At 42.5% G+C, this 18,384-nt stretch overlaps 3 protein-coding genes across 6 annotated transcripts in view; 2 read left to right on the forward strand and 1 right to left on the reverse strand.

Moving 5' to 3' along the window:
* The window catches only part of DHX57 (DExH-box helicase 57), a 38,267-nt gene extending 34,890 nt beyond the window's left edge, over positions 1 to 3,377 (reverse strand). The window contains exons 1-4 of one of the 4 annotated variants that reach the window (XM_069954978.1): positions 3,300 to 3,377; positions 2,322 to 2,554; positions 1,053 to 1,202; positions 740 to 961 (exon numbers count right to left, since the gene is read on the reverse strand). In XM_069954978.1, the coding sequence (XP_069811079.1) occupies positions 740 to 961; positions 1,053 to 1,202; positions 2,322 to 2,554 (605 nt within the window). In that variant the 5' untranslated portion in view covers positions 3,300 to 3,377. The other 3 variants (XM_069954979.1, XM_069954981.1, XM_069954980.1) reach the window with 3 other exon arrangements.
* MORN2 (MORN repeat containing 2) lies at positions 3,331 to 13,946 on the forward strand. The gene is made up of 5 exons (XM_069954988.1): positions 3,331 to 3,518; positions 5,182 to 5,235; positions 7,649 to 7,755; positions 8,974 to 9,110; positions 13,553 to 13,946. Exons 1-5 carry the CDS (start codon positions 3,398 to 3,400, stop codon positions 13,653 to 13,655), a joined length of 522 nt encoding a protein of 173 aa, XP_069811089.1. The 5' UTR covers positions 3,331 to 3,397; the 3' UTR covers positions 13,656 to 13,946.
* Positions 13,672 to 18,384, forward strand: part of ARHGEF33 (Rho guanine nucleotide exchange factor 33) — a 61,157-nt gene continuing 56,444 nt past the window's right edge. The window contains exon 1 of the mRNA XM_069954982.1: positions 13,672 to 13,760. The gene's annotated coding sequence lies outside the window, so the exon portion shown is untranslated. The remainder of the gene's footprint in view (positions 13,761 to 18,384) is intronic.

The following is an 18,384-nucleotide window of genomic DNA, read 5'->3' on the forward strand; positions in this document are numbered from 1 at the left end:
CAGAAGAAAAAAAATTACAACTTAGCATTACCACCATTAGGCCCCATTCACACGTAGCAAAACATCCGCCGCAGAATGCTGTTAGCCTCCCTCTCATAATGGGAGTCTATGGGAGGCACGCGCTGCTGTTCTCACAGCGTCTCTCCGCGCTGAATGAACATGTTCATTCTTCAGCGCAGGGAGAGCAGCAGCGTGCGCCTCCCATAGACTCCCATTATGAGAGGGAGGCTAAGGGCATTCCGCGGTGGACAATTCCGTTAGTTTTGCTACGTGTGAACGGAGCCTTAAAGGAATCCCATCACCATGAAAATGCTACCTAAGCTGTCAGCATTATGTTATAGAGCAGAAAGAACTGAGCAGATTGATATATATATCTATATGGGGAAAGCTTTAGGATAACTCGTAATTTATTGATTGAAATCTCTGATGTTTCTATGCTAAAGAGTCCAGTCCATTAAGTGACACCGGCCCCCTGGACTCCTTAACACTGAATGATCAGGGATTTCCATCAACATATTACAAGTTAAACTGAATCTTTTTCCCACAAAGATATATATCAATCTGATCAATATCAATATCAATCTGATATATATCAATCTTCTTGCTCTATAACATGGTGCTGCTAGATTAGATGGCATTGTCTTGATGTCAGGGTTCCTTTTAATACAACTAAGTACATTGGAATTCATTTCTAAAGATACTTCTTAAGGAAGGCTGTATGGCACACTGATGGGCCTACCGAGAGAGTTTTCCTACAGCAAAAGGTGATATGACTGCCTCAGGTAAAATCTTGCCAGAAGCTTCTGAGGAAAGCTTTCCAGCTACATCCAGCACTTCTTGTGGAGAGGACCAGAGATCGAATCCTGAATCGGCTTCACAGTATTCTTCATTGCTTTCCTCGTCTTCCTCATCTTGGGAGCTGCTGTATTCATAGTCTTCCTCTAAGTCTGACCCCACATCACTGTGTATGACAGAAAGTTTCTTGTTTTAGTGTCCCCTATGATCTAGAATGCGATTTGTCTATTACACCAACAGAATGACTCTTTACTCACTCAACAACAGCGTCCAGCTCTGGCTCTTGAAGATCACGCAAGAGAGCTTTTACCCGTTCTTGGTTCTCAGTGGTCATGTGCAGAGTCTGTAGAGGAGTGCTGTGGGTGCTGCCACCACGGGCTCGCTGGCCACGTCGGTTATGACTGAAACTAAGAGATATAAGCCATTATATACAGAGAGAACATCTGCACAATAAGTGCTAGAAAGATTCTTTAAAGAAAAGTAACTTTGGCCACAAAAAAAATATTTGGTTCTTGTTTAAAATGATTCGTCTTCATTCCCCTAAGGGTTCACTTACAAGAATGGGAGAATTTTGGTGATTCCAATATATCTTCTTGGGAGTGACGGCCCACTTAGCCAATCCCTGACGGGACAGTGCCACGGCCAGTGATTGGCTGAGTGAGCAATCACTCCCGAGATGAGTCTGGGACATCAGGGGAGCATGGAGAGGTAAGGCTCTTTATTGTTTTATATGACAGCAGCCATATACTAAATGTTTGCTAATGCTGCATAACCCCTTTAAGCAAGAAAAAAAGGGGGGAATCCTGAAGGGTTATAAAAAACATGGAAGCTTTGTTCCAGAAACAGCCCCACTCTTATTCTCAGTTTCTGTTTGGTATTGCATGGAGTGAACCTGGCCTTAAAGGAGAAGTCCTGCGAAATTAAAAAAGGGAGGAAGGCAGGGGGGTGCGGGAAAATAATAAACAACAATAAAGTAAATAGAGATGAGCGACCGGGTTCGGGTTTGAGTTGATCCGAACCCCAACGTTCAGTATTTGATTAGCTGGGGCTGCTGAACTTGGATAAAGCTCTAAGGTTGTCTGGAAAACATGGATACAGCCAATGACTATATCCATGTTTTCAACAAAGCCTTAGGGCTTTATCCAAGTTCAGCAGCCACCGCTAATCAAATGCTGAAAGTTCGGGTTCGGATTGACTCGAGCATGCTCGAGGTTCGCTCATCTCTAAAAGTAAACTTACCTGTCCTTGTGCCTCCATATCGCTGCTCCCAGGTCCCCCTAACGACAGCCGGATGTCACTCTTGGATCCAGGTACACCACATACGCTGCAACATCGGCTGAGAAAGCAGTCAACCACCTGTGTAAGTCATGTTGCTGCTGGAAGAGCTGCAGGTGACCCTCGGCTGTCAACAGGATCCGGGAGCAGCGCTACGGGGGACGAGTATTTTCCCACACCCCCATGCCCTCTTTTGAATTTTGAGGGACTCTTTTAGGTAGTACGTAGAGCTAGTCAATGGCACTTTTTACCTTATTGGTCTCTCTGGTTTCCTGGAGAAACAGATGTCGTCTCCATCATCCCATGCTTTGCTAGAGCTTTTCTTCCCTCCTCCGCCACCTCCTCCTCCAGGTTCAGCTCTGGATCTTCCTCCTCTATTCGCTCCCCGGCCGCTACCACCTCCTCTTCTGCCTCCTCGTCCAGAACCGCGTCCTTTGCCACCTCCTTTGTTTGGTTTGCCTTTCCTTTTAATAGGAAAATCCATCTGTGGATACACAATATCACACCCGTTATAGTATACATATATACCTCATCTCTTATCTGGACTTCCTTACAACATTCTCAGACTACTGCTCCATAGGCAGAATACAGACTGCTGGAAACATCAGCCTGTCTTCTGCTGACAGATCTGTTTGGCAGCTGCGGGGAGACTGAAGTCCTGAATCATATTGTTATGATTACAAATTTAGACTATCAATGTTTAACTGACACAGTCACTAAGGGGTTAAATTGTAAGAACAGAAAAAAAAATCAAAGTATCTTTATATAAAACAATACACTTCAATCGTGACCTGAGGTGCCTGGCATGATGGGAGATGTAGTTTTACATCAGCTTGGAGAGCAACAGGTTAGGGCAGGGGGTAGGGAACGTTGGCTATCCAGCTGTTGCACAACTACAACTCCCATCATGCCTGGACACCCAAAGCTTTAGCTGTCCAGTCATGATGGGAGTTGCAGTTTTGCAACAGCTGGAGAGCCAAGGTTCCCTACCTTATAGACTGATATGGAGCCATATGTGATCTCTAACAATAAACAGACCAATATACTGCTGTAGTACTACTATCCTCAGCATGCCCTCTCCAGCTATACACATAACACATTCCTAACCCTCCATTACATCATGACACTTCTCTGTTCATTGTCACCTTTTGTCGTGTACAATAAAGATTTATCTATATTTATTTATCCGATCCATAAAGAGACAACATCACAACAACAGACAGACTCACTTCTATCACTGGAGCGAGGGGCAACTTCCTGTGAGGTCACGTGACGCACACGCAGCCGGCATCTCAGACCGTCCCCCGGCATTCTATTGGTCTGTTATATGTTACGTCACGTCTGTCCCCACCCACCTCGGCGAGGGCTCTTCTCCATGGTAACGCAGCAGCTTGGTTGTCTGCGATACCGGGAAGCAAGTATGGAACACGAGGGAGCGGAGTCCGGCGGTAAGGATGTGGTATACGGACGTTATTGTAAATGATAGCTGTATAAACGATGTGTTATGATGTCACCACTGTATTGGCTTCTAAGAATTAGAAGAGGAAAAATAAAGGTAATAAAAGGTAACCATATGAACCATTATGTGCTCCCAAGATAAAATATGCCAGATATGCCTAAAACCTTCAGGCTATGTTCACACTACGTAAAAAACAGCCGTATTTCATAACAACGGTTGTTATGAAATACGGCAGTGTTTTTTACGTAGTGTGAACCCAGTCTCAGGGATGAATATTAGCGATTGCCAGTCCCGCCGTCCAGGCTCCCGCTACCCGGTCACCTCTACGGCCAGTGATTGGCAGTTCCTGAAGGGTCACAGAAAGTAGCGCGGAGCAGCGGGATCAGGAGCCATTGGAACAGCAGCAGTGAGGGAATCAGGGAAAGTGAGTATGCATTGTTTTTTTTTTTCTACCACTCTAACCATGAAAAATAAATGTCAGGTGCTGAACAACCTCTCTAAAAAAATAGACATTTACACTTAAAACGCTTTCTGTTGCTTTTTGTAGAAAAAAAAAAAGACAATGAAAGAATAAAACTTTTTGATCGCAGGTATAGTGTAGTCTGCAGAGCTATTCATTCCAGAATAAAATGAGAACTTGACAGATCCCAGAAATAAATGGGATCCTTTAGGATTTATGAAGATCCATTAGGAATAAGATTAGTGATGCTAATGTGAACAAAATGTAGAAACTAGAAAACAGTTCTCCAATGCCCTTAAAGGGGTACTCGGTAAAAAAAATTATTACGTACTGCGGTCAGAAAGTTATATAGATTTGTAATTGACTTCTATTTAAAAGATTTCCAGTATTTATCAGCTGCTGTATGTCCTGCAGGAAGTGGTGTAGTCTTTCTAGTCTGACACAGTGCTCTCACTGTCCCTAACAGGAACTGTCCAGAGCAGGGAAAGTTTTCTATGGGGATTTGTTATTGCTTTGGACAGTTCCTGTGACAGACAGAGGTGGCAGCAGAGAGCACTGTGGAAGACTAGAAAGAAAACTCCACTTCCTGCAGGACATACAGCAGCTGATAAATACTGGAAGACTTTTAAATTCATATTTTTAAAAAGAAGTAATTTACAAATTTATATAACTTTCTGACACCAGTTGATTTGAAAGAAAAAAAAAGTTCCCTTTTAAATTGAGCTGTGCTGTTTATATTAGCCAGTCCATTTATATCTGCTATAGACATGATTCTAGCTGCTATGAAGTAGCCTGCAGTGTCAGGTTCGGGTTCAGGTTCACCACTGGAGCAGTTGGTTTCTCTGCAAATCCATTATTAAAACCATTATGTTTGCTTCAATGTATATGATATAAAGCAGGGGTGTCCATCTGCGGCCCTCCAGCTGTTTCAGAATTACAATTCCCTCCAGACCTGAACATCTAAAGCTTTGTATGTCCAGGCATGACAGGAATTGTAGTTTTGCAGTAGTTATAGGGCCGCAAGTTTGATACCCTTGATCTATTAAGATATTGGTATCTCCAGTGATTTGAACCTAGGCAGCAAAAGGGCCAGTCACAATAGTTGGACTCCCACCAGTCAGACATGTGTCTTTATCTACTGAAATAACCCAATACATTGTTTTTGTGTCTATTTTGTTTTTCTTTCCCCTAGGAACTTCTGAGGTTTTTCAGATTTCATTTGTGTTCCCAAATGGAGACTGTTACGGTAAGACATATATATATATATATATAGTGAGACATATATATATTTACAGTGGGTCCTTTGGGGCCTTTTGATATTTTTACAGTTGAACCTTTTGATATCACAGAGGGGTACGATGGGGCATTGGGATGTCACCATCCAGAATTGTGATTGGGCATTTTACATCGGTAGAGATGAGAAGAGAAAAGTGGCACTCACCAAATTTGTTTCAATAAATTCTTTCCCCCATTCCGACATGCACTGGGATAAAGGAAAAAAAATATTGAAAAGGATTTGGAGTGCAACTTTTCTCTTCTCATCTCCAGGAATGTACCATGATCAGCCATCCTTTATGAGCACTACAATAAGAACTTTATCCTATAGGGCCATCAGTTATGAGTGCCTCATTTTTTGTACATTTGGGCCTGCTCTGATCCTCTATGCTGTATAGTACATGTGGTCATTGTGATGTCACTGTCTGAACGTGTGAGGTTACAATGGGGCATTGTGATGTCATATGCCTTAAATTTTTTAGGCAAAGTGTGGTATTATGATGTCGCAATTCAAAATTGTGATGTCTCATTCCAAGTTGTTAGTTCGCAATAGGGCATTATGATGTCACAATCCAAAATTCTGATATCAAAATGAGGCATGGTATCACAATTTGAGTAGAATAAACATGCCTGAGATAAACATATATATTATATATAATATGTAGGGAAATAGTAAAAGGGCAGCAGACTAGATGGACCAAGTGGTCTTATTCTGCCGAGAATCTTCTATGTTTCTAAAAAACAATGAGGCGGCACTCAACAATTAGGAAAAATTCCTGGATGTTTTTATTTCTCCAACATCGTGCACTGGGTAGAGAGGGATGGAGGGAGCGGCGACAGCTGTTTCGCAGGTAAAAAGCCTTCTTCTGACCAGAGGATGCGGGCCTTTCACCCATGGGACAGCTGTACGTTTACAGCTTTCCTATGGAATAAAGTTGCAGAAACTTGCCACCATTGGCAAAAAAATCTGACATGGACAAATGTTTTTTTTTTGTGACTTTTATATTTTCCCCATGGGGAAACATAAAAGTCTCATCCTAAATTGCCATTCTAATTTTATTTATTTAGTAAACTTAGTGTTTCATAAAAGCAGTATACTGCACTGTGGTTCTAAAAATTACAAGGCAAGACACACAACCACGTGTCATTACAATGGAGAGATGCTGTGAGGTCGTACATAAGCAACAAAAGTTGCCAGGGCAGCTTTATCAATGCAAGCCGAGCATCTGGAGAAAGTGGAAAAAGTGCTCATTTGGAAAGCCTTATTCTAGTATAGTGTGTTAGATCAGCACCTCCTGTCACGCTAAGAACCTCGTAATCGCCATTACCAGATGTTGTTCCGCTGAAATTAGGTGATCCATCAGTGCATAGAACAATGGGTGGAGCACTTTACATGCTGCATACTGTTTTACGAATCCTAATTCTTAGAAAAAGGCGCCCATCAGAGGAGGATGCAAATGAGGAAGGCCTACAAGTCCCATCATGCTAAAGGTTTTGGCTTTTTAGGCATGATAGAAATTGTAGCTCACAGTTCACCATCACCGTTTTAGACCGTTTGAAGGTCATCATTTTGAGTCCAATTAGCGGCCCAAATAACAGCTTTGATTATGAAATAACATCCAGTATTTGGAATCAAAATAATGACCGTCAAATGGCAAAAAAAGATGGTGTGTGACTATAGACCATGCAATTCACTCTGAGGCAAAAGTATGCAAAGTAGCTACCTATGGGACATAGTTTACCTTTAAATCAATGCTTAAAGGGGTACTCCAGCAATTTTTTTTCTTTCCAATCAACTGGTGTCCGAAAGTTATACAGATTTGTAATTTACTTCTACTTAAAAATCTCAAGTCTTCCAGTAGGTATCAGCAGTGGTGTATTTTTTCCAGTCTGGCACAGTGCTGCCACCTCTGTCCATGACAGGAACTGTCCAGAGCAGTAGCAAATTCCCATAGAAAACCTTTTCTGTTCTGGACAGTTCTTGTCATGGACAGAGGTGGCAGCAGAGAGCACTGTGTCAGACTGGAAAGAATACACCATTTCCTGCAGGACATACAGCAGCTGATAAGTACTTTTAGACTGGAGTTTTTTAAATAGAAATAATTTACAAATATTTATATAACCTCCTGGCAGCAGTTTATTTGAAGAAAAAAAAAATAGATTTTCACTGGCGTACCCCCTTAACATGGCTAAAGTTGACCTCTTCTCAGTAGCATAAACTCTACCTTCTCTCCCTTCACCTGTGTTGCCTGCCATGGCTGGCATTACTTTCCTTATCTATTCTTAATAGATTGTAAGCCTGTAGGGGCAGGATTGTATCACTTGTCCCTGCCACACAATCTTTTTTGTCTGTGTTTTATAAACCTGTGTGATTTTTATTTCAGATGGTGAATGTAGAAGATCAGCAGCAGGAGCACTGGGGAGGAGTGGGACGGGAGTAAACAGGAGTCCAAACGGTGTAACATATACTGGTTTATGGAAAAATGACAGGGTAATTTTCTCTGTCCAGTTCTTAAAGTGATACTTTAAGGCCCTATTACACCAAGTGATTATCGTCCATATTTGGACGATTTTTTGCCGTTATGCTGATAATCGCTTGGTGTAATAGGTAATGTTAAAAGGCAAAGACCACTCAACATGTACAATTTTGAAAGATAGCAATGCCGCTAGGGACAGTCTGTAGCCTGACGCCTGCACAATAGGAGTGGTGGTGCTCTCCCATAGACTAAAGATTGTCCAAGCAACCGCTCCCGCTGCTCCCTGCAATGCAGTCTGCTCCTCCCGGCTGGATGTCTATGTGTGATGTCTGTGTGTGTAATAGCGCCGACAGTGAGTGGGGAATGACAGGTCAGCGCTCGCTTGCTCCTCATATCAGGCCGTGTACAACGTCCATGATTTATACGAAGATGTACGTGCCATTACTGCCTATGGAATCCCGGCTGCAGCGTATACACATAGTATACGCTCAGGCCGGGATCCCTAGCGGCGCCGCAAACAACTGACATGTCGGTTTTCTGCGGCTGCTATTTAGTGAATAGCGGCCGCAGAAGACCCTGTCAGCGAGCGGCTCCAGCTGTACGCTCCATAGTGTGCAGTGGAGAGTTCTGATGCAGGCGCGCATGGATGTGGCCGCATCAGAACCCTGAGACTGCAAAGATCATCTGGCCAGTATTGCAGTATCGGCCGGGATGATCTTTTCAGAGACCGGCCGTTCCGTGACCTGGCCCGGTCACGGAACAGCCAATCTCTTACAACGTGCGAACATAGCCTTGGGCTATGCTTACAGTACGTAAGTTCCGTAGAAATTCCTGTGGTACTTACATAGTGCTGCAGGCTGAGGGAATTCCAGCCAGAGTGTAAACACATAGTATACACTCTGGCTGAGATCCCTAGCGGAGCCGTAGAAAACTGACATGTCAGTTTTCTGCGGCGGCTATTTAGTGAATAGCGGCCACAGAAAAGCCTGTCAGTACACACAATGTACTGTGTGTTGTGGGGAGTTCCCATTGTGTGCTGTGGGGAGTTCTGATTTGGGTGCGCCCGCATCAAAACTCAGCGGCGCCAAAGATCTTTTCTGAGACCAGACGTTCCGTGACCCGGCCGGGTCACGGAACGCCCAGTCTCATACCAAATGTGAACATACTTCTACTTTATGAATAAGATGGAACCTTGTCTAACCACTGATTTTAATTTCTTGTATGTACCACAGATGCATGGGCATGGAAAGCTGGTGCATCCTTCAGGAGCAATGTATGAAGGGGAATTCAATGACAACAAGTTTAATGGGAGAGGTACTTACATATTTCCCAATGGAGCTCGGTATATTGGGAATTTTACAGAAAACAAGTACGTTGACTACAGTTATGCTTTTTATTATCTCTTTTTGTTATTCATTTGCATCAGTATATCACCAGGAAAGTCACAGCACAGACATAATATATACTTATTTAATAAGTATTGTCACTTTAATAACTATTGTCACTATTGTCACTTTCTCTGTACTTATTGTTGTTTCTACAAGTCAAGTCCCTAGAAGTGAAAGCTGAAAATAGCCCTTTCTCTTTAAAGAGCGTGTTCTCTTACTATAAATGAAGAGCAGTTTATCTTCCCACTTTCATTAATATAATATGTACTATTCTTAGCTCTAACGCCTGTACACAGGAGAACTGCATTAGCCGCCTAATGAACACTATTCATCTTGTTCACTTAATCATTGAAGTATCCAAATATTCAGATTCTTTAAGCACCACCTCAAAAACAGATTGAAGTTTACAGAAAAGATAATAGTATTTTATTATCACATCACCATTAAAAAAATCCAGAACGCTCTATTAAATAATTTACAGCTATCTTGTATATATATTATATAAAGTCTTGCCACGTTATAACTAAAGTCCCTATTACATAGAACGATTATCGTACGATATCCGCCGTTGCGGCCGATAATTGTCCTGTGTGATAGAACACAACTATCAGCCGACATGTACGATGTTGGCTGATTGTTGTATTTGTTTGTCTTTCAACATGTTGAAAGACAAACGACTCATATAGCAGCGATCTGCGGAATAGGAGCGGCAGCGAGCAGGGAACGAGGAGCTCCTCACAATCACCCCGTGTAATAGGGGCTTTACACCTAAAGGGGATATCTGGAGAGATCTGTGGTGCTCCATTTACCCCCTCTACTCATCCATGCTGATACTTCTGCAGATAAGAGGGTGGCGGTAGCATGTTGTGGGCAAAACTACATCCGCACACAATAGTTGCCCCATGTCTCTGTGACATCTGTAATATTGGACAGCAATTGATCGCTGCCTGCAACACGCAGCATCTACTGAAGTATCAACACAGACGGGCAGACGGAGGAAGTGGATCGCCATTTAAATATACGTCCGGACACAAACGTTGTGTGAACATAGCCTAAAGCTATTCACACACAGTATTTTGTTCACAATTTCAGCCAGTATTTTTTTTGCCAAAACCAGGAATGGAGCCAACAAAGAAAATTAAAATTATATATATAATTATAAAGAATTGCACGTTTTTCTTTTTTTTTTCCGACCCACTCCTGGTTTTTGTTGAAGAAATGCTGACCAAAATTCTGTTCGAAATACTATGTGTATACTATTCTAGAAAATAGTTAGGAAAATCGCTAACACCGAGTCTCCCCTAATATCTATTCATATTGGCATTAAAATAGACATTACAACTAGGGAATAATAATAATAATAAATTTATTTGTATAGCGCCAACAGATTCCGCAGCGCTTTTTTTTTCTATGCATACAGTACAGAGGTACATAATACGCAGTTAAATTGGAATAAATAAGTACATAGTTAATAAAAATAACAAAAAATACAAAATACAGAGTATAGACGAGACCTGCTCGTTGGAGCTTACAGACTAATTTTCATAGACACCAGGCATAAGTGCTTTATTTGTCCATGGTCCAGCCATTGTACATAATTAGAATTACAGGAAGAGCCAGTAACAACGCCAATGTCTGATGCAGGTAAACATATAAAGTGCAGAAACAGTCAGAGAAATAGAGCAAGGGAAACAGAAGGGGGAAACAGTTTAGGGAACGTTATAAGCGAGCCTGAAGAGATGAGTCTTCAGGGCACGCTTGAAACTGTGGGTATTGGGTATGAGTCTGATGTGTTTGGGTAGGGCATTCCAGAAAATTGGTGCAGCACGAGAGAAGTCTTGGAGGCGGGAATGAGAGGTTCTGATTATGGAAGATGTTAAGGTTAGATCATTTGCAGAGCGCAGAGCACGGGAAGGATGGTAGGTGGAGATGAGGGAGGAGATGTATGGAGGGGCAGAGTTGTGGAGAGCTTTATGGGTGAGGGTGAGGAGCTTGAAGTGGATTCTGGATTTGATGGGTAACCAGTGCAGTGACTGGCACAGAGGACAGACATCGGTATAGCGGCTGGAGAGGAAGATGAGTCTGGCTGCTGCATTCAGGATAGACTGGAGAGGGGAGAGCTTAGACAGTGGAAGACCGATTAGTAGGGAGTTACAGTAGTCAAGACGGGAGTGGATCAGGGCGACAGTCAGAGTCTGAGCAGTGTCAGTGGTGAGAAATGGACGGATTCTGGAGATGTTTTTGAGATGGAGATGACAGGAGCGTGTAAGAGCTTGGATATAGGGAGTAAAGGATAGATTGGAGTCCAACAAAACCCCCAGACATCGAGCCTGATGCACAGGAGTGATGCTAGTACCACAGACTGAGAGGGAGATGTCGGGTTTAGGTTTGTTAGAGGGAGGAAATACAAGAAGTTCAGTTTTAGAGAGATTAAGTTTGAGAAACAGAGAGGTCATAGTGTTAGAGAGAGCGGATAGGCAGTCACTAGTATTTTGCAGGAAGGCAGGGGAGACGTCACGGGAAGAAGTGTATAACTGGGTGTCATCAGCATAAAGATGGTATTGGAAACCAAACCTGCTGATGGTCTGTCCGATGAGGGAAGCTGTCTGTGTGAAGAGCGTTGCAGCCGGGGCATAGTAAAGCTGAGTAAGCAGGGATAACTGTCAATCACCACTTGCTCTGATTCACTATGCCATGACTGCAGCGCTGTTCACACAGACAGTTTCCCCAGTTGTAATGTCTGTTGTAATGCTAATTCATTAAAATAGTCATATGAAGAGGCTCAGGCTGCTGTATGTAGCGTTAGCAATATCTTTAGCTCTGTAGTTCCCAGCACAGCCATTGGTGGCACCAGAGGGATCATGTAGCTTTTCTGATTGAAGCGCCCCCACTTGGGATGTCACAGCAGCATACTTGTTAAAGCCACAAACAGAAACACAGATATATTTCAGCAACAATACAAATAGTGCAGTGAATCTGACTCTGGGCCCCCAATCCCTGCCAGTAATTCCTTAGCCGGGGCTTTGACCTTAATGAGAAGCCTAGACTAGACTCATGTGCCCATGTGGAATAGATAATGGATGTGCATGCCTCTTCCCCATCCTATGTGGGGCCTTAGGCAACATGTAATTTCTCTAATTTAATTACATGCTCAAGATTTGTTTTTTGTTTCTATTTTTTTTTTATCATCAAACAACCACAAATCTATTCAGCCCAAAGATATCCTCTAGTATGCTGCATAATACATTTTGTAGACTTAACTACGTGTATGTACATACTAAAGAAGAAGGCTAGGGTAGAGAATAGTGTTAGTAAGGACTGATCATGGCAACTTGCCCTAAAAAAGAGTGCTCTGCCTCTGTCATTACCTCCTTGTCAGGTGGGACAGCCTGGCATTAGTGTCACACTGTGTAGGGGGCTACGACAATGGACAAGGGGAATAGTAACACCTACTTGTCAAACTATTCGTGAATGTCCAGAAAGAAAGAGCTCCAAGTCATCATCCACCAAAAATGAAAGGTCATGTGAATTGTCATCTCTTGCCTTTCTCTTGAGCTTGAGTCATTCTAGTTGGGGGGGGGTGGACTTGGTCCTGTGCATAATGTTAACCCAACATGATCTAGGCTGCTCAGGTCCGAACATTAATGAAGAAGACATTGTAAGGAGAACTAGGGGAAGGAATGAGGCAAGTTATTGGTGAAATCTTTAGTTAAAAGTTTTCAGCTTTTAGCCACATAGATATAGTGTGGGATTTCAGAAGCAGACAACAACAAAAAAATCTAAATTTTTTGTGTTCAAACCCCAGTTTGATCAAGTCTTTGCACTCTGTGACACTCACACCAAGATGGCGGAGAGGAGGTGGGACGGTGGGCGTGGCTGCACATCTAGGGGGCGGGCCTCCACTCATGCTCATTCACGCAAAGATACACACAGAGTTAGCTCTGAACTGGCATAGTTTTCCGCAAGGGTACACTGACAGCTCAGATGCACTGGGACTGCTGTACGCTTCTACATAAATCCAGCATGCCTGTGCGCTGTTGGTGGAATATTTATGATCGCCGTCTCAATCCCAGGCCTGATAAATCCCTACAATGTGTCTTTTACGTAAAAATTATTAAACAAGACAAGTATATATCCTGGACTGAAAGATTAAAAACACAAGCTTTCTGACGTATTAAAAGTCATATTTGTAGACCAAATAGTATGAAAAAAGATCATGTAAGAATAAAACCTAGTTATCTTGCTAATTAAATGGCATTTTAATAACAATGCGAGTGCACAGTACCTGTCACATGTAATCCCGTTTAAGAGAACAATCATCTGTAGTAGAAATAGACATCTAGGGCAGTAAATTAGAGCATTTCATGCATGAAGTACGTGTCAGAGAGAATCAAGCCTCACCCAGACTCTTCTACCTTCACAGGATGATAGGAGAAGGTGAATATGTGGATGCCACTGGGCTGCAATGGAAAGGATCATTTCATTATAAAGCAGCACCCGGACTGAAGTTGAGGTTGAAAATGTAATTTATACCAGATTTACAGTGAATGGAACATCTTCACACCTGCTGTGCTTCGGAGCTGTCTTCACATCATTTCACCATTAAGGATTTTCAAGACTATAATCTATAGGTTAGAAGTTAATCTCCTAGCCATAGCGCTGCGGAATCTGTTGGCGCTATACAAATAAATATTATTATTACGTAATGCTTACATTACGTCCTGAAATCGCTGCTATGTTGCAGACTAAAAAAATGATGACACAATGTATGTTTAATAGAACGTGCTATTCATCTGTATTTTCCCAATTAAAATGTATGTAGAAAAAAACACCTCTGATGCTATAGATGATAATGAAATGTAGGTTACGCTTCACTTACTACAACACACGTTGTATCTTTAGTGGTTGTGACATACAGCAAGACTAATGTTTGAGAACAACCAGATAAAGCAACCAGATTAGTGATAGAGTTAAATGGGCTGTCAGGGGCATAAAAATGTGGCCCGAATTTAAATAAAATATACTAATGTACTGTGAGGCAGGATTCACACTACTGTTTGTGCCTCCAAGGCACGCATATGTTAAGAAAATGGCACAAAGACATATCCTTGCTTGGAATGGCATAGGCTCCATTCATTTCAATGGCCCAAGTGCACTGTGCATTCTGACATCTCTACACAGGTGTAAAGGGTAAATTTAGCGTTTTTTATACCTTATTTCATATCATACGTCATGGTGTTTGTTCAAGTAAAAAGTGTCCTTTTATCAACTGCAGATTGTGTTAAGTGGGCGTGGCCTCGCAATATTAACACCACTTAGCCCCACCCACAACAGCATTGTTGCCCCACCCCCTTGACACCCATTGGTTGGCCAATGTAAAGGGGGTGGGGTCTAGACCTTTCGGCCAGCCTGTTCCAATGGCCGGCGAGGGGGCCCCCCCGCCCACTTAACACAATCTGCAGTTGATAAAAGATGACTTTTTACTTGAACTAACACCATGACTTATGATATAAAATAAAGTATGAAAACCGCAAAATTTACCCTTTACACCTGTGTAGAGATGTCAGACTGCAAAAAGGAGGTGACAGTGTCACTTATAGGGTGCCTTCACACCTACCGGATCAACAGCGGATCTCACTTCTGTGGATTCGAAGCGAGAACCGCTGCGGATCCGGTATCAATTCACATCCCGCTGTGAATATGTGCTTTAACTCCCTGGTGCCCGCAGCCCCGCCATCGCATCCCCCATCCCCGGCGGCGGCACATCCCCCCCATCCCGGCCAGATCAGCCCATCTCCGGCCCGCCGCCGCAAGCATACATTACCTGCTGGGCGGCGTGGCTGCAGTGAGGCTCCGGGCTCCGGTCCCGCTCAGCTGATCTGAGCGGGACCGGAGCCGGCAGCCTCACTGCAGCCGTGGGCGTGGGCGGACTGGGGGTGGGCTGATGGGGAAATGTGGCCGGGATGGGGGGGATGCGGCGGGGCTGCGGGCACCAGGGAGTTAAAGCACATATTCACAGCGGGATGTTAATCCCGCTACGAATATGTGCTATCATAGGGGTGAATTGATACCAGATCCGCAGCGGTTCTCGCTTCGAATCCGCAGAAGTGAGATCCGCTGTGGATCCGGTAGGTGTGAAGGCACCCTAAGTCATATTCTGAATGTATAGTTCTGTTTTGGACTAAAAAGTGCTCCAGTCCTCAACAAAACGCGAGTAGCTAATCCCCCAAGTCTAGTCACTTGCAGACTATACTCAGACCATTGAATTGAATGGGGCCTGTGTCCATCCAAGCAAGGATGCATCGACATGTCATTTTGAGTTTCCCGATATATCTGTTAGCGAGCCTTCCCCTTTGTAGATGTGCTTAAAGGGGGCTACCTCTTTTTCCCATTTTATTAGATGTCTGTCCCCTTCTCTGTGTCTGCATCAGACATACAATGGGATATAGAATTGGGACCTTAGCGCAGTATTCAGAATAAATGTACATTAATAACTTTTTAGTTAATTTACATTTAGGCAACGGCCGCATAAGGTTTTAACTGTCCCCACACAACCCCTCTAATCCCAGGTTGGTTAGCACCATTTTATTATTAGACTACTCATTGTTAATAAGCAGAAGCTAAGAGCCTCACTCAGGAGAATAACTCACAGACTTATAGACATCAAGTTTTATGAATTTTTAATAGAAGACCTCAACAGGCAATGTTTATTTAAAGGTTTTTCCTATATAAAATCTAACTGCTAACAGCAAACATTGAGGTATGTATATATATATATATATATATATATATATATATATATATACATATACATATACATATATATATATATATATATATATATACAGTGGTGCCTTGGATTACGAGCATAATTTGTTCCGGGACCGTGCTTGTAATCCAAATCGCTCTTAAACCAAAGCAAGTTTTCTCATAAGACTATGGCTATGTTCACACATCGTTTAACAGCCGGCCGATGGGCTGCACTCAGTCTGTTCTTGCAGCAGATACCTCTGTATCGACTGCAGGAACGTTCTTTTTTCACAATTGATTTGCAGGCATCGGCGGCTGTGCCCGCAAATCAATTAGCCATTCACTTCAATGTACGGCGGCCTCTGCACATTGTGTTGTGTGAACAGCTGATGTTTCTGGACACTGTTCAGTGAACAGCATCTGGAAATAATTGACAGGCACGTTATTCTAACGCCCGTTCTAAAGATCGGGTGTTAGAATAACTGTATGAACACAGCGGGCGGCATTGCATTGACTTCAATGCAATGCCACCCCTGCAGTAAAGAACGGATGCTGATGCCATTGCAATCAGCGTCCGTTCTTTACTAATAAAAAACTAAGTGTGAACCTAGCCAAATGCAGAAAATTGGTTCCACACCCCAAAAATAATGATTTTTTTCATTCTGAATAACATGTAAAACAGATGAAAAAAACATTCAGAAACAGCTGAATTCAGCACTACAAGGGTAGCATCAGGCAAGTTTCCAACCTACAATAGGCTTTGCAGGCTGAAAACATCAACTATTGGCCATGTTCACACATAGAGGGACATCCAGCATTTTTTGCGTCAGGCTTAAAAATATCCCCACTTTGCCACTGCTTTACTGATTTATGTTCAGAGCTCAGAGAAAAATATAAATTCAGTGGACCACGCCCTCCATCCCACCCCCTCTCCACCCCTCTGGAGCAACAGGCGTAAAATAGCCAGATACAAAATTTCTGCCCATTTTACACCAAAAAAATCTAACTTTATAGGTTTATAAATCTCCCCCCCCCCCCCCCCCACAGTATTTCCATTAGTCTTTTTTCTACCAAAATCAGGAGTGGAACTGACAGGGTAAAATTATAATGGAAAAATGTGCACAGTTTCTGTGTTTTCTACCCACTCCTGGTTTTGGTTGAAAAGACTGTGAACATGTGTGAACATGGCCTTTAACATGGATTTTCGTGTTTTTAATCTTAAAGGAGAAGTCAGGCGAAATTTTTTATTAATGTAATGCATTGCCCCCCAAAAGTTATACAAATCACCAATATTCACTTATTACTGGAAATGCACATAAAGTGCTTTTTTCTCTGCACTTACTACTGCATCAAGGCTTCACTTCCTGGATAAAATGGTGATGTCACGACCCGACTCCCAGAGCTGTGCGGGCTGTGGCTGCTGTAGGGAATGATGGCAGGGGGACACTGAGGGACACAGGGCACTGAGCATCTCTCTGCCATCATCCTCTCCAGCAGCCACAACCCACACAGCTCTGGGAGTCGGGTCGTGACATCACCATGTTATCCAGGAAGTGAAGCCTTGATGCAGTAGTAAGTGCAGGGAAAAAAGCACTTTTTGGTCATTTGTATAACTTTTGGGAGGCAAAACAATACTTTAATAACATTTTTCGCCGAACTTCTCCTTTAGGTGGTGGTGCCTGGACTCCAGACCAGTTTTATGCCCCGAGCACACCAATACTGAGGGCTGTAGGCACCACAAATGGTGAGCCAATACATCTATGTTATTGTTGTAAATGTAGTCTTCCCATAAAAGCTGCTGCATGAATGCTAATATCACAACCCATAGAGTAGGAATCGTAATATTATTGTACAATAGGAGAGAGCCATGTCCTTTTCCTAGATACTTATTAAAGCAGTGAAACAGAAACTGATGTCTACCCCAAAGTGATACTACAAAAACAAAAAACAAGACTTGTATTAGCAACAAAAATAATAATATGGGTTTCATAATGCAGGGAGGCAAGAAAAAAAACTAGAACATTCACTGTGTACTAAAAGTATTCCTGTCATGTAAGTATTTCAGTAACTTAAAGTGTCACTGTCGTTATAACTTTCAAAATCTAAATCAACAGTAGATGTGATATAAAGCAAGTTCGCAATTTTCGTCCATTATTTTTTTTAAGCTATCATGGAAAACACATCACTTCCTGTTATCTGACAGTTTTTTTCTCAAAAAACAGAAAACAGTCAGAAAACAGAAAGTCCTGTGTATCCCAGGCCAATTGAACGCTCACAGAGAGAAGGCAGTCATGTGATTTATGGACATATTGAGCCGTGAATTACTGTGTTTAGTCTGGTTTTTACCAGTCAAAAATCTAAAGTCAAAAATTCTGCCTTCAGGAGACTGGACCTGGATTTCTTGTAAAGTTCAGCTGTTTTACAGCATGATAACAATAAAAAAGTAATGAATGTATATGGCAAACTTGCTTTATATCACATCTACTGTTAATTTATATTTTAAAA

The sequence above is a fragment of the Dendropsophus ebraccatus genome, chromosome 15 (assembly GCF_027789765.1).
Source record: "Dendropsophus ebraccatus isolate aDenEbr1 chromosome 15, aDenEbr1.pat, whole genome shotgun sequence".
In the NCBI taxonomy this organism is placed as follows: Eukaryota; Metazoa; Chordata; class Amphibia; order Anura; family Hylidae; genus Dendropsophus; species Dendropsophus ebraccatus.

Bases quoted from the DNA above. Each gene is read 5' to 3' on its own strand.
- MORN2 (XM_069954988.1), top strand. From the start codon at position 3,398: ATGTTACGTCACGTCTGTCCCCACCCACCTCGGCGAGGGCTCTTCTCC. The intron at 3,519-5,181 runs GTAAGGATGTGG...TCTTTCCCCTAG, and splicing joins CGAGGGAGCGGAGTCCGGCG to GAACTTCTGAGGTTTTTCAG. The intron at 9,111-13,552 runs GTACGTTGACTA...CTACCTTCACAG, and splicing joins GGGAATTTTACAGAAAACAA to GATGATAGGAGAAGGTGAAT.